Here is a 15,793-nt window from a genome sequence, read left to right as displayed (position 1 = left end):
GGGTATGGAACCTCAAGAGACGAGACAGTGGCTGCACGCCGCCGCCGGCGCCTTTGCCCAAACCCAAGGGCAGGCATCCTACCAGGATGGCCCTTCCGTACCTCCCGGCGGCCTGCGGGCAGAAGAACCGTTGATAGAAGAGAACGACGCCCTTCTCGAGGCCCAGAAACAGGCGCTGGGCACGTTCGAGGACTCGGTGCGGAATTTCGTCAACGCACGCGACATCAAGAAAGCCGTCAGGTTCGGTATCGACGAGGAGTCGCAAGCCAGCAAAGCGCCGCGCATCATCAAGAAACGCGGGCCCCGTAAGGCCGCCGAGCCTACAGGCGACGTCAAGATGCGGCTGAACTACGCTACCACCGCTTACATGGAAGGCCGGCTAGACGATGCCCTCAACTACGTCGAGGACGCCATCCGCATCAACGGAGAAATTCACCGGGCCTGGAATCTGCTCGCCAGCATTCTCCAGGACCGGGGCGAGGTCAAGCAGGGCCTGTTGGCGCTCGTTTGTGCCGCCCACCTGGAGCCCAAGATCATCGACGGCTGGATCCTTTGCGCGCAGCTGGCCCTGCAGATGCTGGATAGCAACCCCGAGGACTTCGAGGATGCCTCCAAGATCGGGGTGATGGCCTTGTCGCAAGCCATCCGGATCGAACCGGACAACTTCGCGAATCGCCAGGTACGAGCCGATTTGTATCTCGCGCGAGAGAGTTACAAGCACGCCATCAGCGAGTACGAGTTCATCCTGGAGCGCCGCCCCTACGACCTCGCCGCCCTCCGCGGTATGGTGGAAGCCGCCGTCCAGCTGTCGATGACTCGCAAAAAGGGCACCGAGAAGCCCCAGCACGCCGCCAGGGATGCGTACCAGCGCGGCATCGAGGCCTACCGCCGCGATTTCGAATTGGGCAGCCATGATCCAGGTCTCCCCTTCACCTGGGAAGATCTGATCACGTATATCGAGTTCTTACACCACCTGGAGCAGTGGGGCGACGTGATCAGCCAGACCAAGCTGTACGCGAGGTGGCTGCTGGGAAGGCGGAATGAAGGCTTCTGGGATAACTTGCCAGACGACCGTGAGTGGGATAAGTACGACCACCGCCGCAATGAGATAATCCCAGACTATGCGCCTGGCAAATACCCAATAGAATCATATGGCCTCGGCCTCCCCTTTCACTTACGGGCAAAGCTTGCCATCTGCCGCCTCCGCCTGGAACAGAACGATGAAGCCATGGTGCGTGTTTTTGTCGTTTTATGCTATTGCACATGGATGAAAGTGCTTTGCTAACTGATGCATTCAGCACCACCTGGAGTGGTTCGAGCCTGTCGAAGTCGGTCCGGACGACGAACGGTACTCTGATATCTTCGCGGAAATAGCCGCAGAGTTGTACAAACACCAGCACTACGCCCGAGCACTGCGCTTCTACGAACCCCTGCGGCATCAAGAAGGCTACCTCGATGCGGCACAACTGTATCAGGTGGGAAAATGCTATCTGGAGGCTGGGAGTAATCGAGAAGCAGAAGACTGTTTCGCCGCAGCTCTGGACGCTGAGGAGTCGAGTGTTGATACCCGTATTAGTGCTCGCTATGAATTGGCGAAGATGTACGAAGCGGCCCGTCAAGGAGAGGAGGCCTACATTCTGGTGAATGAAGCCATGGAGCTAGAGAAGGGCCGCGACGAGGATCTCCTGTATGGTGGAGAAGATGGCATGAACAGGGCTCGCAGGCAATTGAAGCCCAAGCGAAAACCTGCTGGCCCGAGAAAACCCAGGGCCAAGGCTGAAAAGGCTGCACGACCGGCCGTTCCCCGACGCCCGAAGGAACCCGGCACCGGTACTGGCCCCAGAGCACCATATCGACGCCGAGTCCGAATATTCGCCCTCAACGAGGATCGAGAGCGCGAGGAGAATGCCAGATCGGCACACCTGGCCAGGAAATGGGATATTGTGCGCGCGACAAACTACCAAAGCCGGGAACTCGAACTCGGAGGCCCCCGCCGACGAGTGGATGGAGGCTGCCAAAGAGCTCATCGAGGACTTCTGTTCGTTCAAGGCATTCTTCCCCTGGGAGAGGTATCTGGTGAACATTGGCCTCAAGCAGGACAAAGCGGGCCTGTCGTCGACCAACCCTACGCTTTTGAAGATGGCCCAGCGCTTGAAAGACAGTCGGTTTCTCTCTCTCCCTTTCTGTTTCTTTCCTTTCTTTCAGCTTCGTCGCTGCGAGAATCAAGCTAGCTAACTGGCTTGTTTAAAGATATCGATACATCTCAAGCCGATAGTGAAAACCGCCCCCAAACAAATCTCGAGAAGCGCGCACGCGAGAATCCCGTGGAGTACCGTGATGTCGCCTTCCCCGAATGGCTTGATTTGTTCATTGCGTATTCACTGGCGTTGGCCCATTTTGGCCAGACGAAAGAGGCCTACAAGGTCTGCGAGTCGGCGAAGGATGCCAATGTCTTTTTCGAAGATCAAGCCAATTTGTTCCTTATACATATAGCGATGGCAGGTATGTTGCGTTCCTCATCTCGTGTGCTTCCAAGGCGACGCGATATATGACTTGTTACTGATGCCATGTCCCTCGCAGCTTGTGCCCTTCGCGCTCGAGATGAAGAGAAGTGTGTCGAGGTCGCTCGCTACATCATGGCCAAGAACCAATTTTCCACTGATGGTTACCGCGTTTACGCTGCCATATGTCGACTTTGTTCGTCGACAAGCGGCTGGTACGCCGACTCTCGCGTGCAGAAGTTTACGCTGCGGCAGATCAAGATGATGGATGCTGCCTTGCTGCCATCGGGAAAGAAGGACAAGACGCTCGAGGACGTGGATGTTAAGACCTATCCCGGCAAAGAACTCGACGCTACACTGTTGATGATGTACGGCCATATATTGTTTGTGTCGAACAGCTTCACATATGCTCTCAGTGAGTGCGGACTTCACAGAACCTATCAAAAGTTGGACAAAGTTCAAATAACTGATTACTCTCTTCTTCCACCCAGACTACTTTATCCGAGCCCACGCCAGAGAGCCAGATAACCCCATGGTCAACGTCAGCATCGGCCTCGCCTATCTCCACTACTCGCTGAAGCGCCAGGCCGAGAACCGCCAGTATCTGATCATCCAGGCGATGACGTTCTTGCGCAGGTACTACGACCATCGGCTGAGGGAGTCGGCCTCTTCATCGGTGCAGCGCCAGGAGGCGCACTACAACTTGGCGCGCAGCTACCACCAGCTGGGGCTAACGCACCTGGCCGTCAAGTACTACAAGCTCGTCTTGCAGGAGAGCGCGGCCAGCGACTCGGACTTGGAGGAGGAAGAGCTCGCGGGGATGAGAAAGAAGATGGAGAATCTGGCACAAGAGGCGGCGTACAACATCCAGAACTGCTGTCTTATTGGCGGGGATATGGCTGCGGCGAGAGCCATGACTCAACTGTACTTGACTCTGTAACGGAACCCCCTTAATACGTCCGCGATGATCACATAGGAGGTACAGTTGTTATCACAACCAAGCTGCCTGTGTAGACCCCCTCGGCCGCTTTGATTTAGATGGAGGGGAATGGAAGCCGACCGCTGCGAGCGGGATTGGCGGGTTTCGTCGGGAGTCAGACAACTTGGTTGTAGCCGCTCCAAAGGATGGGGTCGGAATGTATCCGACAATTCCAGTGGCTGTTCTTTTACCATGTCATTGGCTAGACGGCTACACTCCAAACACAATACCCGAACCACCAGTCTCTCGCCTGCCTGAGACTAGTCTACACACATCAGAACTCCAGGTGTCTGGTGTATCTATCGTCGCTAGCACGTATTCAGTATTCGCTTACCCACCTGCCCGCAGCGAATCCACTCTGCCTATCAGGTGCAAGGATCTACCGCTGCCCGCCCCTTGGCCGCCAGCGATGTCAGGGTGCCGATGAACGGCCAGAACAGCCCGGAAGATGACGGCCAAGACTCCTGCCAGACAAAGCACGTACCCGCCATGCTGGTACGAATTGACAAGAGCGGGCCCTTGACTCTACTGGTGGTGTTCTTTGGCGATAGCCATAGTGCAATGCAGACATGAGGAGCCGCTGCTATCTGATAATACACTGCCCAAAGGAGCTTTCCCGGAGACATCCCGGTCCAGTAACCCAGTCTAGCCTTGGATCCCCAATACCGGCCATGCGGGGGAATGTGTGGTATTTTGGTTACCACTGGCAGAGGTGGTGTTATGTAAGTTACATTCGGAATAAATATTGATCGGCCTGCCAGAGCTCCTTTCCATCCAGTGAGGCCTTCTCTGTTCTGGACAAAATCGCCACATTGCATATATTTCTGTGGCATTCTGTTGTAGGTGCTGCCTGTGCATATACGTCTTTTCTCTAATTCAGGAGTAAGCATGACCAAATTTGTAATCATGGTAAGTGCGGCTCGCAGGGTCAAGACGACCTTTTCGTCCAGGGAGGAATTCAAGAAGGCGCTGCTGGCGCCAGACGCCCCGGCTGAAGGTGTAAGTCAAGCCCCAGACATGACTGGTGTTCTCTGCCAACGGGCATCTTTTCGGCATATGCGTCGCCGCGGGTTCGGTGTTTCAGAGGTCCTCGATAATAGAGTGAGTGGATGATGACACCAGCTTCAAATGTAGCATAGGGGAATGTGTGTTCGTATCAGAGAGAGGGGGGGAGAAAGGATGGACTGATATACTGACTTGGATACTCTCTTGATTATACACATATAGGCCGCCTACTTCAACGAAGATCTTCTGCCCACGCCACCGGAGCGGCGGACGTGGACGGCCCTCCACTTTTTCAGCTACTACTTGACGCAGACATTCAGCTCCGGGTCTTACAACCTGGGCGCCACGCTCGTGTCCATAGGCCTCCAATGGTACCACGGCATGGTCGCCGCCGCGATTGGTTCCATCATCCTGAGCGCCGTCGTCGTGCTCAACTCCCCGCGGCGCCACGCGCTACCACGTCGGCTTCCCCGTCTTCGTGCGCGCGTGCGCCGGCGTCGGCGGCGCCAAGCTGTTCATCGTGGTCCGGGCCTCGGTGGCCGTCATCTACTTTGCTACCCAGACCTTCTACGGGGGCATGATCACGGCCGTCTGCCTGCGCGCCGTCTTCGGCACGGCGTGGGAGCGCATCCCCAACGCGTTGCCCTCGAGCGCGGGCATCAGCTCCAAGAACCTGCTGGCCTTCTTCGTCTACTGGCTCGTGCAGTTCCCCGTCATGTTCTTGCACCCGACGCTGCTGCGCCACCTGTTCGTCGTCAAGGCCGTCTACACGACCGTCGCCCTCTTCGGCGTGCTGGGCTGGGCCGTCCATGCCAACGGTGGCAGCATTGGCTCCTTCAGCTACGATAAGCAGGTGGTGCTTTCTGGCGGCGCCTTGGTATGGCCCATGATCCAGGCCATCAACAGCGTCATGGGCGCCCTTTGCCCCATCCTCATAAACCAGCCCGACGTCGCCCGCTACGCCGCCTCCTTCTCTCAGGCTACATGGTCTCAGAGCACGGGAATCCTGATGTCGAAGCTGATTGTCATGTAAGCTTCTGCGCCCGACCTATTCTAGGCTTTGCCTACCTAGCTGGCCAGATTCTATTCCCATGCGCTTTTCTCGCTAACCACGTACCACCCCTATTTTCGAAACAGGTTCGTAAGTTGTGCAACCACCAGTGCCACCACCGGTATCTTGGGCAAGAGCTACTGGAACGTCTGGGACCTGTACGATGCCCTCCTGACCGAGTTCTGGAGCCCCGGGGCGCGGGCGGGCATCTTCTTCGCTGCCTTGGGCATGGTGCTGGCGACCATCGCGACCAACGCCGGGTCCAACTCGCTGCCCGTGGGCGCCGACGGGTCCGGCCTGCTGCCGCGGTACCTGACCATCGTGCGCGGGCAGGTGCTCTGCGCGCTGCTGGCGCCGCTGTGCGTGCCCTGGAAGATCATCAGCAGCGCTTCGACGTTCCTGACGTTCCTCGGCTCGTACACCGTCTTCCTCATGCCCGCGTGCGGCGTCATGGTCGTCGACTACTGGGCACTCCGCCGCGGCAACCTCCACGTCCCCTCGCTGTACACCAAGGCGGCCGGGACCCCCTACGCCTATCTCGGGGGCTGGAATCTGCGCGCCGTGGCGGCCTGGATCGCCGGTGTCGCCTTTACCGTGCACGGCATCGCGGGCTCCCTCGACCCGGGCGCCGTCAACCAGGCCAGCGAGAACATGTACAAGTTGGGTTTTCTGCTGTCGTTTTTCATGGGGGCCGGGACGTACTACGTTCTGAGTCTCGTCTGGCCTGTCCCGGTTTACCCTGCAGATCATGTTGCGGCCGACTGTGACGGAGATACTAAGGGCTTCGAGTATATGGCGCGCTCAGAGGGCTTTTTCGCGGGCGAGAACGTGGATCGCATTCGCGGGATTCTGGTTGGCGATCACGGTGTTGTTGAGTGCGATAATCTTCCTGCTCGGGGCTATGCCAGTAGCAACGAGAAGGATCGTGCGGCTGTCGTATGATTATGCAACTAAATTGGTTAATGGCGTGTCTATGAGTATTCTACTCTTACAAAGCAACATGTCTACGATTTACTAGGATGGCCCAGGTACGATGTTTTGATCATTGAGTAATTGTCTCTATACAGTATAATCATCACCGTTTGTCATTATTCGCCCATTGTGACAACCCGCAGCGGCTGCGTGCTTCAAGACAGTCCCTGCAACGTCTCAAAATCAGGCATCCAGACTGGGGAGTGGTCCTTGTCCTGATCGATCCAGCTGGCCAGCTCCGCCACCACCCTCCACGCCTCGTGATCGCCACCTCCGGGGCTCATTTGGCTCAGTATGCTATGTTGCTGCTGACATTTTTGCTCGTCCTGGACTGGCTCAGTCGCCACCACCACCGTCTCCTCTGCCGCATCTTGAGCAAGGGCGGCAGCCTCTGGCGTTGCAGGCCGGTCGACAGCTGCCGTATCGCCCACCAGCAACAGGTCGTCCGCCACCCCGTCGCCGCCAACACCCTCGGCACCATCATCATGGCCCCGTTGCTGCTGTAGTTTCTCCATCGCGGCGCTGACGAGTAGCTCGAATGCGTCGCGGTACTTACGCACCCAGGACGCTCGCTCGCCCATGACGAACAGGACGAGGGAGCAGGCGCGGACGTCGTCGGCGAGGCGGACGGACCACGTATGCGAGGGATGGGTCCAGAGGCCGTAAAGCAAGGTGATGCCCGCGACAAAGACGGTCTGCACCGCGATGAAGGAGTGGCCGTAATCGAGCGTCTGGTGGAGCCGCTTGTGCGATTGACAGATCTCGCCCGCCGAGGACAGACACAGGGCATAATAGGGGTCCGTCGGCGGCAGGAGGGCTAGGAAGGGTTGGACCAACAGGCGGATGGCGCGGTGGTAGTGGAGTAGCATGTAGTTCAGTTCGTTATTGTTGGTGCTGCTGCTACTGCTGCTGCTATTCTTTTTACTGCTGTTGTTTCTCGCAGCGGTGGGCGTGGTGACAACAAGGGATGAGTGCAGTAGTTCCTGTTTCCAGGACTCGAGCTCCGCGTGGTACTGGTCCAGCTTGGGCACCAGCTCTGCCAGCGACTTGTCGGTACGGTAGACGGAGTGCTGGATCCGTGACTCCATCCGACGTAGCTTGAAGAGGAATATAGCGGACGTGAGTGATGTCTTCCAGCTGGCCGGATAGCTTCTCGGAACACCCCAGGTCCCGCCACCGTTGTACGATGTTGCTTCTTCTGGGATCCGGCTGCTGCCTGAGGACCAATCCTCATAGTCCTCACCCTTTTCCGTCTTGCTACCAGTGCCGGGACAGATATCGTCTTCAGGTAGTTCCACATCGATCTGTCGATCGGGTATGCTGAACGGCCGACCCATGGAGATGGCGATGATGCGTTCGAGCGCGTAGACGCTCCAGAAAAGCCGCCGCCGCATCTGAATCTCCCCGCCGTCCGCCAGCTTGTCTTCGTTTCGCCGCATGTGCAGACCCAGGTCGATCGAAGTCCGCATCGCAAGCCCTATCATGTACCAGATCCCAAAACTCGAGGGCGAGCGTAGGTGGTACAGCACCAGCAACGCCATGGCCTCGATGTTTTGTGTGGTGCGCGACTCGCGCGCGGCGAAGATGTGCTGCAAGGCCGACATGTAGTAACTCTATTGCAGGAATGTCTGTTTTAGCTTGTTTATATCCTCGCCCATATAAGCAGATGAAGGGGGCCAAGGCGGCTGGCTACTAGTATCTAAATTCAACTAACCTCGGGCGGAGAACTCGTATGCTTGTCTGTCAGCTGTAGCAGCATGGCGCCGATGGCGTAGACCATGTAGAGCTTGAAGATGCCGAAGCGCTGCTGCTTGGTCAGGTGGGGGATCGGCGTCACCGCCAGCGCGGCCCGCTCGCAGTGCAAGGCCCAGACCTCGTCCGGGTCCAGGAAGGGGTATCGCGGGTGGATCTGGCTGAAGTAGGCCGCCAGGATGCTGAGGCCCAGCTCGTCGCTGGGAGGGCCCGCGCTGTTGGCGATAACCTCGTCCATAGTGATGGTTTTTGTAGGGGTCGGAGCCGGGGTGCTTCCGTATGTCGTTGCCGTTGTTGGACTGCTGCCGTCGCCGCCTGAGAAGCTTGTACCGGCTACGCTAGATTTTCTTCGCTTGTGGCTTCTGGGGCTGCTGCTGTCGTTTCTCTCGCCCCGTTTGTTTGGCAGTGCTTTGTTCCAGACGGTGGCCTGGACCATCTCCCCCAGGTTCAAGGCAAGGTTCAGGCCCGAAGACGAACCAATGTAGGCGGGCGCCTCAAAGTTTCCCATGGAAAGCAGCTCTACGACTTCTCCAAGTGCATTGCTATTCCTCCTGGGAGGAAACTGGGACACCGACGGGTGGTGTTGCCTTTGCTTCTGCTCCTCTTGCTGTAACTGGTGCCCGTTCAGCTCGGTCACCCGCGACTCGAGGAAGGCAATTCGCTCCTCAAGTGCGCGAGTATAGCTGGGGTCGAATAGTCAGTAAAGCTTTACATGTCACCGTGCGATTAGGTAGGTATGCATACGCTGCTGGTGGTTCATCCTCGGTCACGGCAGTCTTGTCACATTCGGTGGCTGCCTTTCTGCAGTTGGAGCAGATCGGCCATTGGTCATCACACTAGATGGCAGGTCAATGGGCATGCTGCTGAGAGTGCGATACGCGATACGCGATATGTGATTGGCTTACCTTTTGTTTCCGGTTCTTACACCTGCAAATGCAAGTAGGTGTCAGCTTTCCGTTTCTGGTAGATGGAAGCGTATAATCTAGTCCGGATGAGGAACGCAGTTCGAGATTCGCGAACTTGGCAATGCATGCTCTATCGACGGAGCCCATCCGGGAGAAGACTAACAATGGTTGGTGGTGATGCGTACCTTGTGCACGCCGTCCTGCCCCGTTTCCGGGGGTTATGAGGCGGTGCGAGCGTGGCGACGGGCGCCGTGACGAGCGGTAATTGGCCGGGGGTAGCCGCCATCTTCATAGACCACTTCAGGCGAGATTGTGTTTCTTTTCGACAAGCGGCCAGCTTGGTTCCAAACCACGGACGTCCGATCCATCGTGTGTATATAACCCTCTCATTCGGTTAACCTTGGTGCTCCAAATGGCCGGTCGAAGGCCGTATTATCGGACGTGTCAGGTCATGTCCAAGGTGTTAGTCAACGGGCGCCGATAACAATCAGTGGAAACCGGTCCCTCTCCGCCAGCGAATTGCCAAAAGGGGTAGGTGCTGCTGATAGCGAGTGGGTAGTGGATTCCGGGACGTCTGCCGATGCGACAGTGCATGCATATCAGATAGACGGAAAATGAGGGGAACCAGTCGCGAGCGCAAACGAGTGACGACATTTCTGATTGCATAGCCGGGCGTGCTTGTGGCGAGTCTGCCTTCATGCATCGGCCTGTACAAATCTACTCTATAACACCTACAGCGCATGGGGGAAGGGCGATGCTCGTAGATCTCGTGATACGTAGTTGTTGTATGCAAAATCTGCTATCCATGTCATGTGGTTGCTCTACTTGGCGACTCCCCCATCCACGCGCCGTTGGGCTTGTACGGGAACTTCGCATGCATATGCCTGGCAATCTCTCGCCTCGTCGTCACCCATACCCCGGGCTTGTCGGCGACATACTGCATGAACTTGCGCAGGGCCTCGCTGCGGCCGGGCTTTCCGATGATGCGCGTGTGCAAGGGGATGTTCATCAGCTTGCCACCCTCGCGGTATAGGCAGTCGAATGTGTTCTTGAGGTACTGCTCGTACGTCTCGGCCACAGAGCTGCCGAACCCGGGCGACATGTGGAACTTGCCGTCGTTGCAGTCGTAGTTGTAGGGGATCAGGAGCATGCCCTGCTTCTCGCCGTCGGGGAGGTCCTTTTCCTGGGGTAGATCGATCCAGTAAGGCACGTCGTCGTTGTAGCACTCAGAGGACCACAGGAACTCTGCCCCTACACTCTTCCACACCTCGGGAAACAGCATGTGTCTGCGATTTTGGTGAGTTACCATCGACCAAGCAATGGGCTGGTGGGAACGGTGCACTTACGTCTGCGGCGTGCCTCGGCCAAAGTAGGCGCCGACGGGCATCTCGCCCGACACCTCCTTGAGCAGCAAGATGGCCTTCTTGATGTACTCCTTGTCCTCCTCCAGGGTGTAGTCCCAGGTGTCCTTCCACCGTAGCCCGTGGGCGGCGATCTCGTGGCCCTCGCGCACCAGGGCCTTGGCGAACTTGGGGTTCTTCTGCAAGGCGACGGCGACGGCGTAGGTGGTAAAGTTCCAGCCGAACTCCTTGAACAGGCGCATGATGCGCCACGACGCCGTCCGGCTGCCGTACTCGAAGTCGTGCTCGGCGTTCAGGTACCGAGCACCCTCCTTGTACCCGCCAGACGCGCCCTTTTCCCAGAGGTAGGGCTCCGAGTGGGCATCGCCATCCAGCACGGAACGCTCTCCACCTTCTCTGTGGTTTTGCGTGAGTCTCTCGGTAGATTGGTGGAATTTTCGAGGACGGGGTGCACTTACTCATAGTTGAGGACGAACGAGACTGCTATTTTCGCGCCGTCGGGCCATTGGGGGTCAAACCCCTCTTCGCCGAACCCCTCAAAGTCCCGGGGAAGCTGCAAGCCCTCCTCTATGTGAACCATGATTGCAGTCTTTGACGATGCTCTGCTCTCTGAATCCTACGGGTTTTCTCGATAGACGAATATAACGGCACGACTTATCCAGAGCAGTCCAAGAGGCAGTAGCATGCACGTTCTCCATCCTGTTTAGCCGCATGCAGCAGGCGTCGTTGTCGGTATCAAGGGGGACGGCCACTGGAGGGTTATCTTGTCAGCGGATTGCGGGGTATCGGATCCCCCCGACCGACGGCATTCTGATCACCAACATGTTGTATATTACTTCCCTCCCGTTGATGTTCGGAGCGCTCTCACAGAAGGAACCCGGGACTTGGCCACAGCGACCAGCAGATGACGTCTGTTCCTTCGGCTTTACAAATCAATGCAATCTTGATTAGGAATGGGCCATGGCAGGTCCACCTATTTCCGGGCGTAATCGTCCCATCAAGTCTCCAGTCTTAGCCGCTGTTGAAATCACCGCCAGCCAGACTTTTTTTTCTCCCTTCAGACCGACAGACGCTCCTCCCACCGGCGGCCTAGAAATGCAGACAAGGGATGCATACCCATCTAAATACTGATTTCTGGAGGAATGCAGCGACTCGCCCAAACCATGCAGGTCCTGACGCAACGCCCATAAGCCGGATCTATCGCATGTGTGTATAAGCCGCCTGGAACAACGCCACAGCGCACTTGTAATCGTTCGCGTACCCAGCCTAGCCAGGGAGGATAAAACAGAAGGTGGGCGCTTTTCTGTGGCAGCTCTTCAATATGCCAGCTAGTTTTCCACCAAACATGGAGGAACACAGAAGAAGTTCTCTTAGTGACGGCATGACGACAATCACCAATGCCGACGACGCCGAGGCCAACCAAGGCCGCTTAACCCCGAAGGAGGGTCACGACGCTTATCTCGGAAGGGACCCGGGGCTGCACAGCTCTCCGGAAGAAGACGAGGATGGCAATGCCTCGGCTGAAGACGGGACCGGGCCCGAAGCCACGAGAGTATCCACCAACCTTTCCATCGCCGAGACCATATCGCTCCCGCACGAGCTGCTGCTCGTCGCCGTGGTATGTCTTGCACAACTCTATACCCGTAAGCATCTCTCCCTCTCTCTCCCATTCCCTCATCCCTTGTCATGCATTCTCGGGGGTAACCGTGAAGCCAAGACTCAAAGACTGACTTCAGCCAACAGAGGCTGCCCTGGGAAACACCATCGGCATCCTAAAGATCATTGGCAGCAGCTACGGCATCACCGACTCGGCCGAGCTGTCCTGGATCATCGCGGGCTACAGCCTCACGGTAGGGACCTTCATCATGTTTTCTGGTAGGCTCGGCGACGTGTACGGCTACAAGCCACTATTTCTCCTCGGCATGGCCTGGTTCGCCGTCTGGAACGTCGTGTGCGGCCTAGCCATCTACTCGAACCACGTCCTACTGGTCTTTGCGCGCGTCCTACAAGGCATCGGCCCCGCCATCTGCCTGACGAACGGCCTCGCCATCCTGGGCGCCTCGTACGGCCCCGGCAAGCGGAAAGCCCTAGCCTTCGCTGCTTTTGGCGCTACCGCTCCCGGCGGCTCCATCCTGGGCGCTGTGTTTGCCGGCCTGTTCGCCCGGCACTGGTGGCCCTGGGCCTACTTCTGCTTCGCCATCGTTCTGGCGGCCAGCGTGGTCCTGAGCTACTACGTGATCCCCTCGCGGCCGTCTCTGATGGGGAGGCCCCGCGACAGCCGCCCGGCGACGTTATGGGCCGTGGTGCACGAGCTGGACATCGCGGGCGCGGCGACGGGCATCACGGGGCTGGTCCTGATCAACTTCGCCTGGAACCAGGCGCCGCTCAGCGGGTGGTCGGCCCCCTTTGTCTACGTCCTCCTGCTTGTCGGTGTCCTCTTCATCGCCGCATTTTTCCTGATTGAGATCCGGTACGCCCGACACCCGCTGATTCCCTTCGACGCGCTCTCGGTTGACGTCGGGTTCGTGCTCGGCGCCGTGGCGTGCGGCTGGGGCTGCTTCGGCATCTGGATCATGTACACGTGGCAGTTCTTTGAGGAGTTCCGCGGCGCCACCCCCCTGCTGGCGACGGCCTGGTTTTCGCCCGTGGCCGTCCTCGGGCTGCGCCGCCTCGGTCTTCACGGGCATGCTGATCCACCGGCTGGGCCCTGCCGTCGTCATGACGGCGGCCCTCGTGTTTTTCACCGTCGGGATCACGCTCATCGCCACGGCACCCGTCGATCAGACCTACTGGGCCCAGGCGTTTGTATCGATGCTCGTGACGCCCTGGGGCATGGATATGAGCTTCCCCGCCGCCACGCTCATTCTTTCCAATGCCGTGGCCCGCAAGCACCAGGGCATCGCGGCGTCTCTCGTCAACACCGTCGTCAACTACAGCATCGCCCTCGGCCTGGGCTTTGCGGGCACCGTCGAGTACAAGATTAATAACGGTGGAAATACGCCCGAGGACAGACTACGGGGATTCCATGGGGCGTACTATATGGGCATCGGCTTGGCCGGACTGGGGGTGCTTACCTGCGTCGCGTATTTGGTCAAGTCACATACGACCAGACGCGCCGAGAGGGCGGACGAGAAGGCATGATGAAGAATACGAAGAGTGCGCCCTGTTTACCGATCTCTGTTGAGACCAAGGCGCCGTGGGACGGTTTAGATTTCATATGATTATATACCCCTAAGGAGAACCTACCAAATAGGTGCCAATAATATACACAACTATCTCGAACATAAGTAATATCAAAACTCGCTACGGGGTTTTAGCTGTGCTGAAACAGCGTCTTCGTAACGGAGCGCACTCCCAGTAGACCGATCAACACTGAAACGCTGAAACTCGGATTCGTTGAGGGAGACGAACGTCTGATTCCGGCTCTTCTGGGCCATACCCCACAGGTCGGCCATGGAGAATTCGTCGCTCCTGTACCGCCTCGCGAGGTAGAAATTCTTGACGAGCTGCTGGATTCGCACGCGGAAATAGCCCCGGTACTCCTCCGTGGGGTAGTCGTCGTCATACTCGGGGTTTAATAGCGATGGTGGTAGTGGTGACGATAACGATGGCGGCAATGGCTTGTAGTCCGGATCGACGGCCCACACCCACATCTCGTCGGCGAGCCCATTCATACCGAGGACGGAGTGTACCGTGGCATGGTCGTGGACCAGGAAGACGTTGGTGAGGAGGCCTTTCTGCAGGCCACCGGACTTGCGCCCGTCTGCTGCCGCCTCGGAGGTCGGAAGGGAGCCGTCGCGCAGAGACAGGAAATTATCCCGGAGCTTTTGGAATAGCGTTTCCCGCTTGACGATGCTGTTGCTATTCCCTGCCTCTTCCTCCTGATGATGACCATCGTCATCGTCATGGGGACTGGGCGACTCGATATCTTCAGGCCACGGGAGGAGTTGAGAACCGCAGAGTTGATCAAACCAGGTAGGAAAACCCATGGATATCCTGGCCCACATCAACCGGCCATCTTTGGCACACTCGTATTCCTCCCACTGGTCCTTGCCGTCGCCCCCGTCAGGGTCCCGGTACTGAACAAAGCCCCACCTGCAGTCTCCGACGCCGCTGCCGTCTGCCGCCTTGGTGTCCTCCCAGATCCGCCGGATCCAGGGCCAGCGTGCATCGAGCCGGGAGAGGTCCTTCTCGACCTGAACGGCGAGTTCGGCTTCGCGCTCCGCCCGCCAGCGCCGCCCCCACTCCTGGTGCACGTTCTCCAACGCCGCCTTCTCGTCCGGGCCCAGCTCGAAGAGGGCAGGGACGCGCACGGCGGCCAACCGTCCGTACATGACCTGCTCGTCGTCGAGCGACAGTGCCGCCGCCGCGACTTTGTCGTGGTAAGGGCGCTTCGCGGACAGCCCCGGGCGGCGGTCCGGGGGCCAGTAGCGGTGCCGCAGCACCTCCAGCTCGCTCGTGGTTAGGTCCGCGGGGGCGTGGGCGGCGCGCTGGACCAGGGCGGCGCGGGAGGGCAGCGCGGTGCTCTGGCGTACGCTGGCCCGGAGCTCGGCTTCCTCTGGGAAATCTAGCACGCTGCGCCGGTCGCGCGGCGAGAGCTCCGATGGAGACAGGGTCTGGGACTCGAGGCTGGAGAACAGGGCGGTGATGTGCTCGGCGGTGTCGATCTGGTGGATTACCCGGGTAAAGCTCTCGATCAACAGCATCTTTGTTTTATGTGAAGTAATTGGTCAATTTGGCAGAACTGAATATTGCTGGCTAATCCAACATGGAGCCAAGCTATCTCTACTCGCCGACTGTTTTGATTCCTCCTCAGTTGCCTGCACGAGGGGGCCTTTCAATCCACAATCTCAAGAAAGACCGACGATTAATGCAATTGCAGTTTTCTTTAAGCGACTGTCGCGTGACGTTGAACCACTAAGATCGTAGGACCTTGGATCGTAGGACCTTCGATCGTTCAAAGTTTGTTTTCTGCGTCCCATGTTCGCTGTAGTATTTCACATAATTCTCCGGTTCCCACGTCGTGACCGCGGGCCGCAGCCCGTGGAGACAAGCAAAGGGAAACCGGATGCAACGTGGGCTGCACTTCTGGCGATCGAAGCATCTCGATTGCAAGACATTGGCTTGGCGATGACGTTTGGGGGAGTGGCAGGCACAGGCGTCCACAGGCACAGAAGACAGGCACCAAAGACGGCACGCATTTACTGGAGCTGCGGCTACAAACCTCGCTAACAGGTACAGGTGGGGCAAAAGCAAATTGGTGTTGG

The 15,793-nt window shown here is 58.0% G+C and overlaps 6 protein-coding genes across 6 annotated transcripts; 3 read left to right on the top strand and 3 right to left on the bottom strand.

Annotated features, from left to right (window-relative positions):
- Positions 1-4: 4 nt before the first annotated feature.
- PG998_005911 (RNA polymerase III transcription factor tfiiic) lies at positions 5-3,441 on the top strand (the record flags this gene model as incomplete). Its single annotated transcript, XM_066872729.1, has 6 exons — positions 5-1,231; positions 1,299-1,687; positions 1,785-2,161; positions 2,251-2,502; positions 2,581-2,916; positions 2,993-3,441. The coding sequence occupies 6 exons, from the start codon at positions 5-7 to the stop codon at positions 3,439-3,441; spliced, it is 3,030 nt and encodes a 1,009-aa protein (XP_066732826.1).
- Positions 3,442-4,386: 945 nt separating this feature from the next.
- Positions 4,387-6,478, top strand: PG998_005910 (permease for cytosine/purines- uracil- thiamine- allantoin-domain-containing protein; the record flags this gene model as incomplete). Its single annotated transcript, XM_066872728.1, has 4 exons — positions 4,387-4,479; positions 4,708-4,971; positions 5,048-5,514; positions 5,623-6,478. The coding sequence occupies 4 exons, from the start codon at positions 4,387-4,389 to the stop codon at positions 6,476-6,478; spliced, it is 1,680 nt and encodes a 559-aa protein (XP_066732825.1).
- A 185-nt stretch (positions 6,479-6,663) lies between these two features.
- Positions 6,664-9,451, bottom strand: PG998_005909 (C6 transcription factor; the record flags this gene model as incomplete). The annotated part of the gene is made up of 5 exons (XM_066872727.1): positions 6,664-8,121; positions 8,223-8,943; positions 9,005-9,096; positions 9,166-9,187; positions 9,351-9,451. 5 exons carry the CDS (start codon positions 9,449-9,451, stop codon positions 6,664-6,666), a joined length of 2,394 nt encoding a protein of 797 aa, XP_066732824.1.
- Positions 9,452-9,973: 522 nt separating this feature from the next.
- Positions 9,974-11,106, bottom strand: PG998_005908 (chitin deacetylase 1; the record flags this gene model as incomplete). The annotated part of the gene is made up of 3 exons (XM_066872726.1): positions 9,974-10,451; positions 10,512-10,922; positions 10,985-11,106. The coding sequence occupies 3 exons, from the start codon at positions 11,104-11,106 to the stop codon at positions 9,974-9,976; spliced, it is 1,011 nt and encodes a 336-aa protein (XP_066732823.1).
- A 765-nt stretch (positions 11,107-11,871) lies between these two features.
- PG998_005907 (uncharacterized protein) lies at positions 11,872-13,667 on the top strand (the record flags this gene model as incomplete). The annotated part of the gene is given in 3 exon segments (XM_066872725.1): positions 11,872-12,169; positions 12,270-13,101; positions 13,115-13,667. The coding sequence occupies 3 exon segments, from the start codon at positions 11,872-11,874 to the stop codon at positions 13,665-13,667; spliced, it is 1,683 nt and encodes a 560-aa protein (XP_066732822.1).
- A 152-nt stretch (positions 13,668-13,819) lies between these two features.
- PG998_005906 (uncharacterized protein) lies at positions 13,820-15,232 on the bottom strand (the record flags this gene model as incomplete). Its single annotated transcript, XM_066872724.1, has 1 exon — positions 13,820-15,232. The coding sequence occupies one exon, from the start codon at positions 15,230-15,232 to the stop codon at positions 13,820-13,822; it is 1,413 nt and encodes a 470-aa protein (XP_066732821.1).
- Between the last annotated feature and the right edge of the window lie 561 nt (positions 15,233-15,793).

This window comes from Apiospora kogelbergensis (assembly GCF_038363985.1).
Source record: "Apiospora kogelbergensis strain CBS 113332 chromosome Unknown utg000003l_segment0_segment0, whole genome shotgun sequence".
Classification (NCBI taxonomy): Eukaryota; Fungi; Ascomycota; class Sordariomycetes; order Amphisphaeriales; family Apiosporaceae; genus Apiospora; species Apiospora kogelbergensis.
The sequence above is the reverse complement of the archived record's forward strand: the minus strand, read 5'-3'. Positions and strand labels throughout refer to the sequence as shown.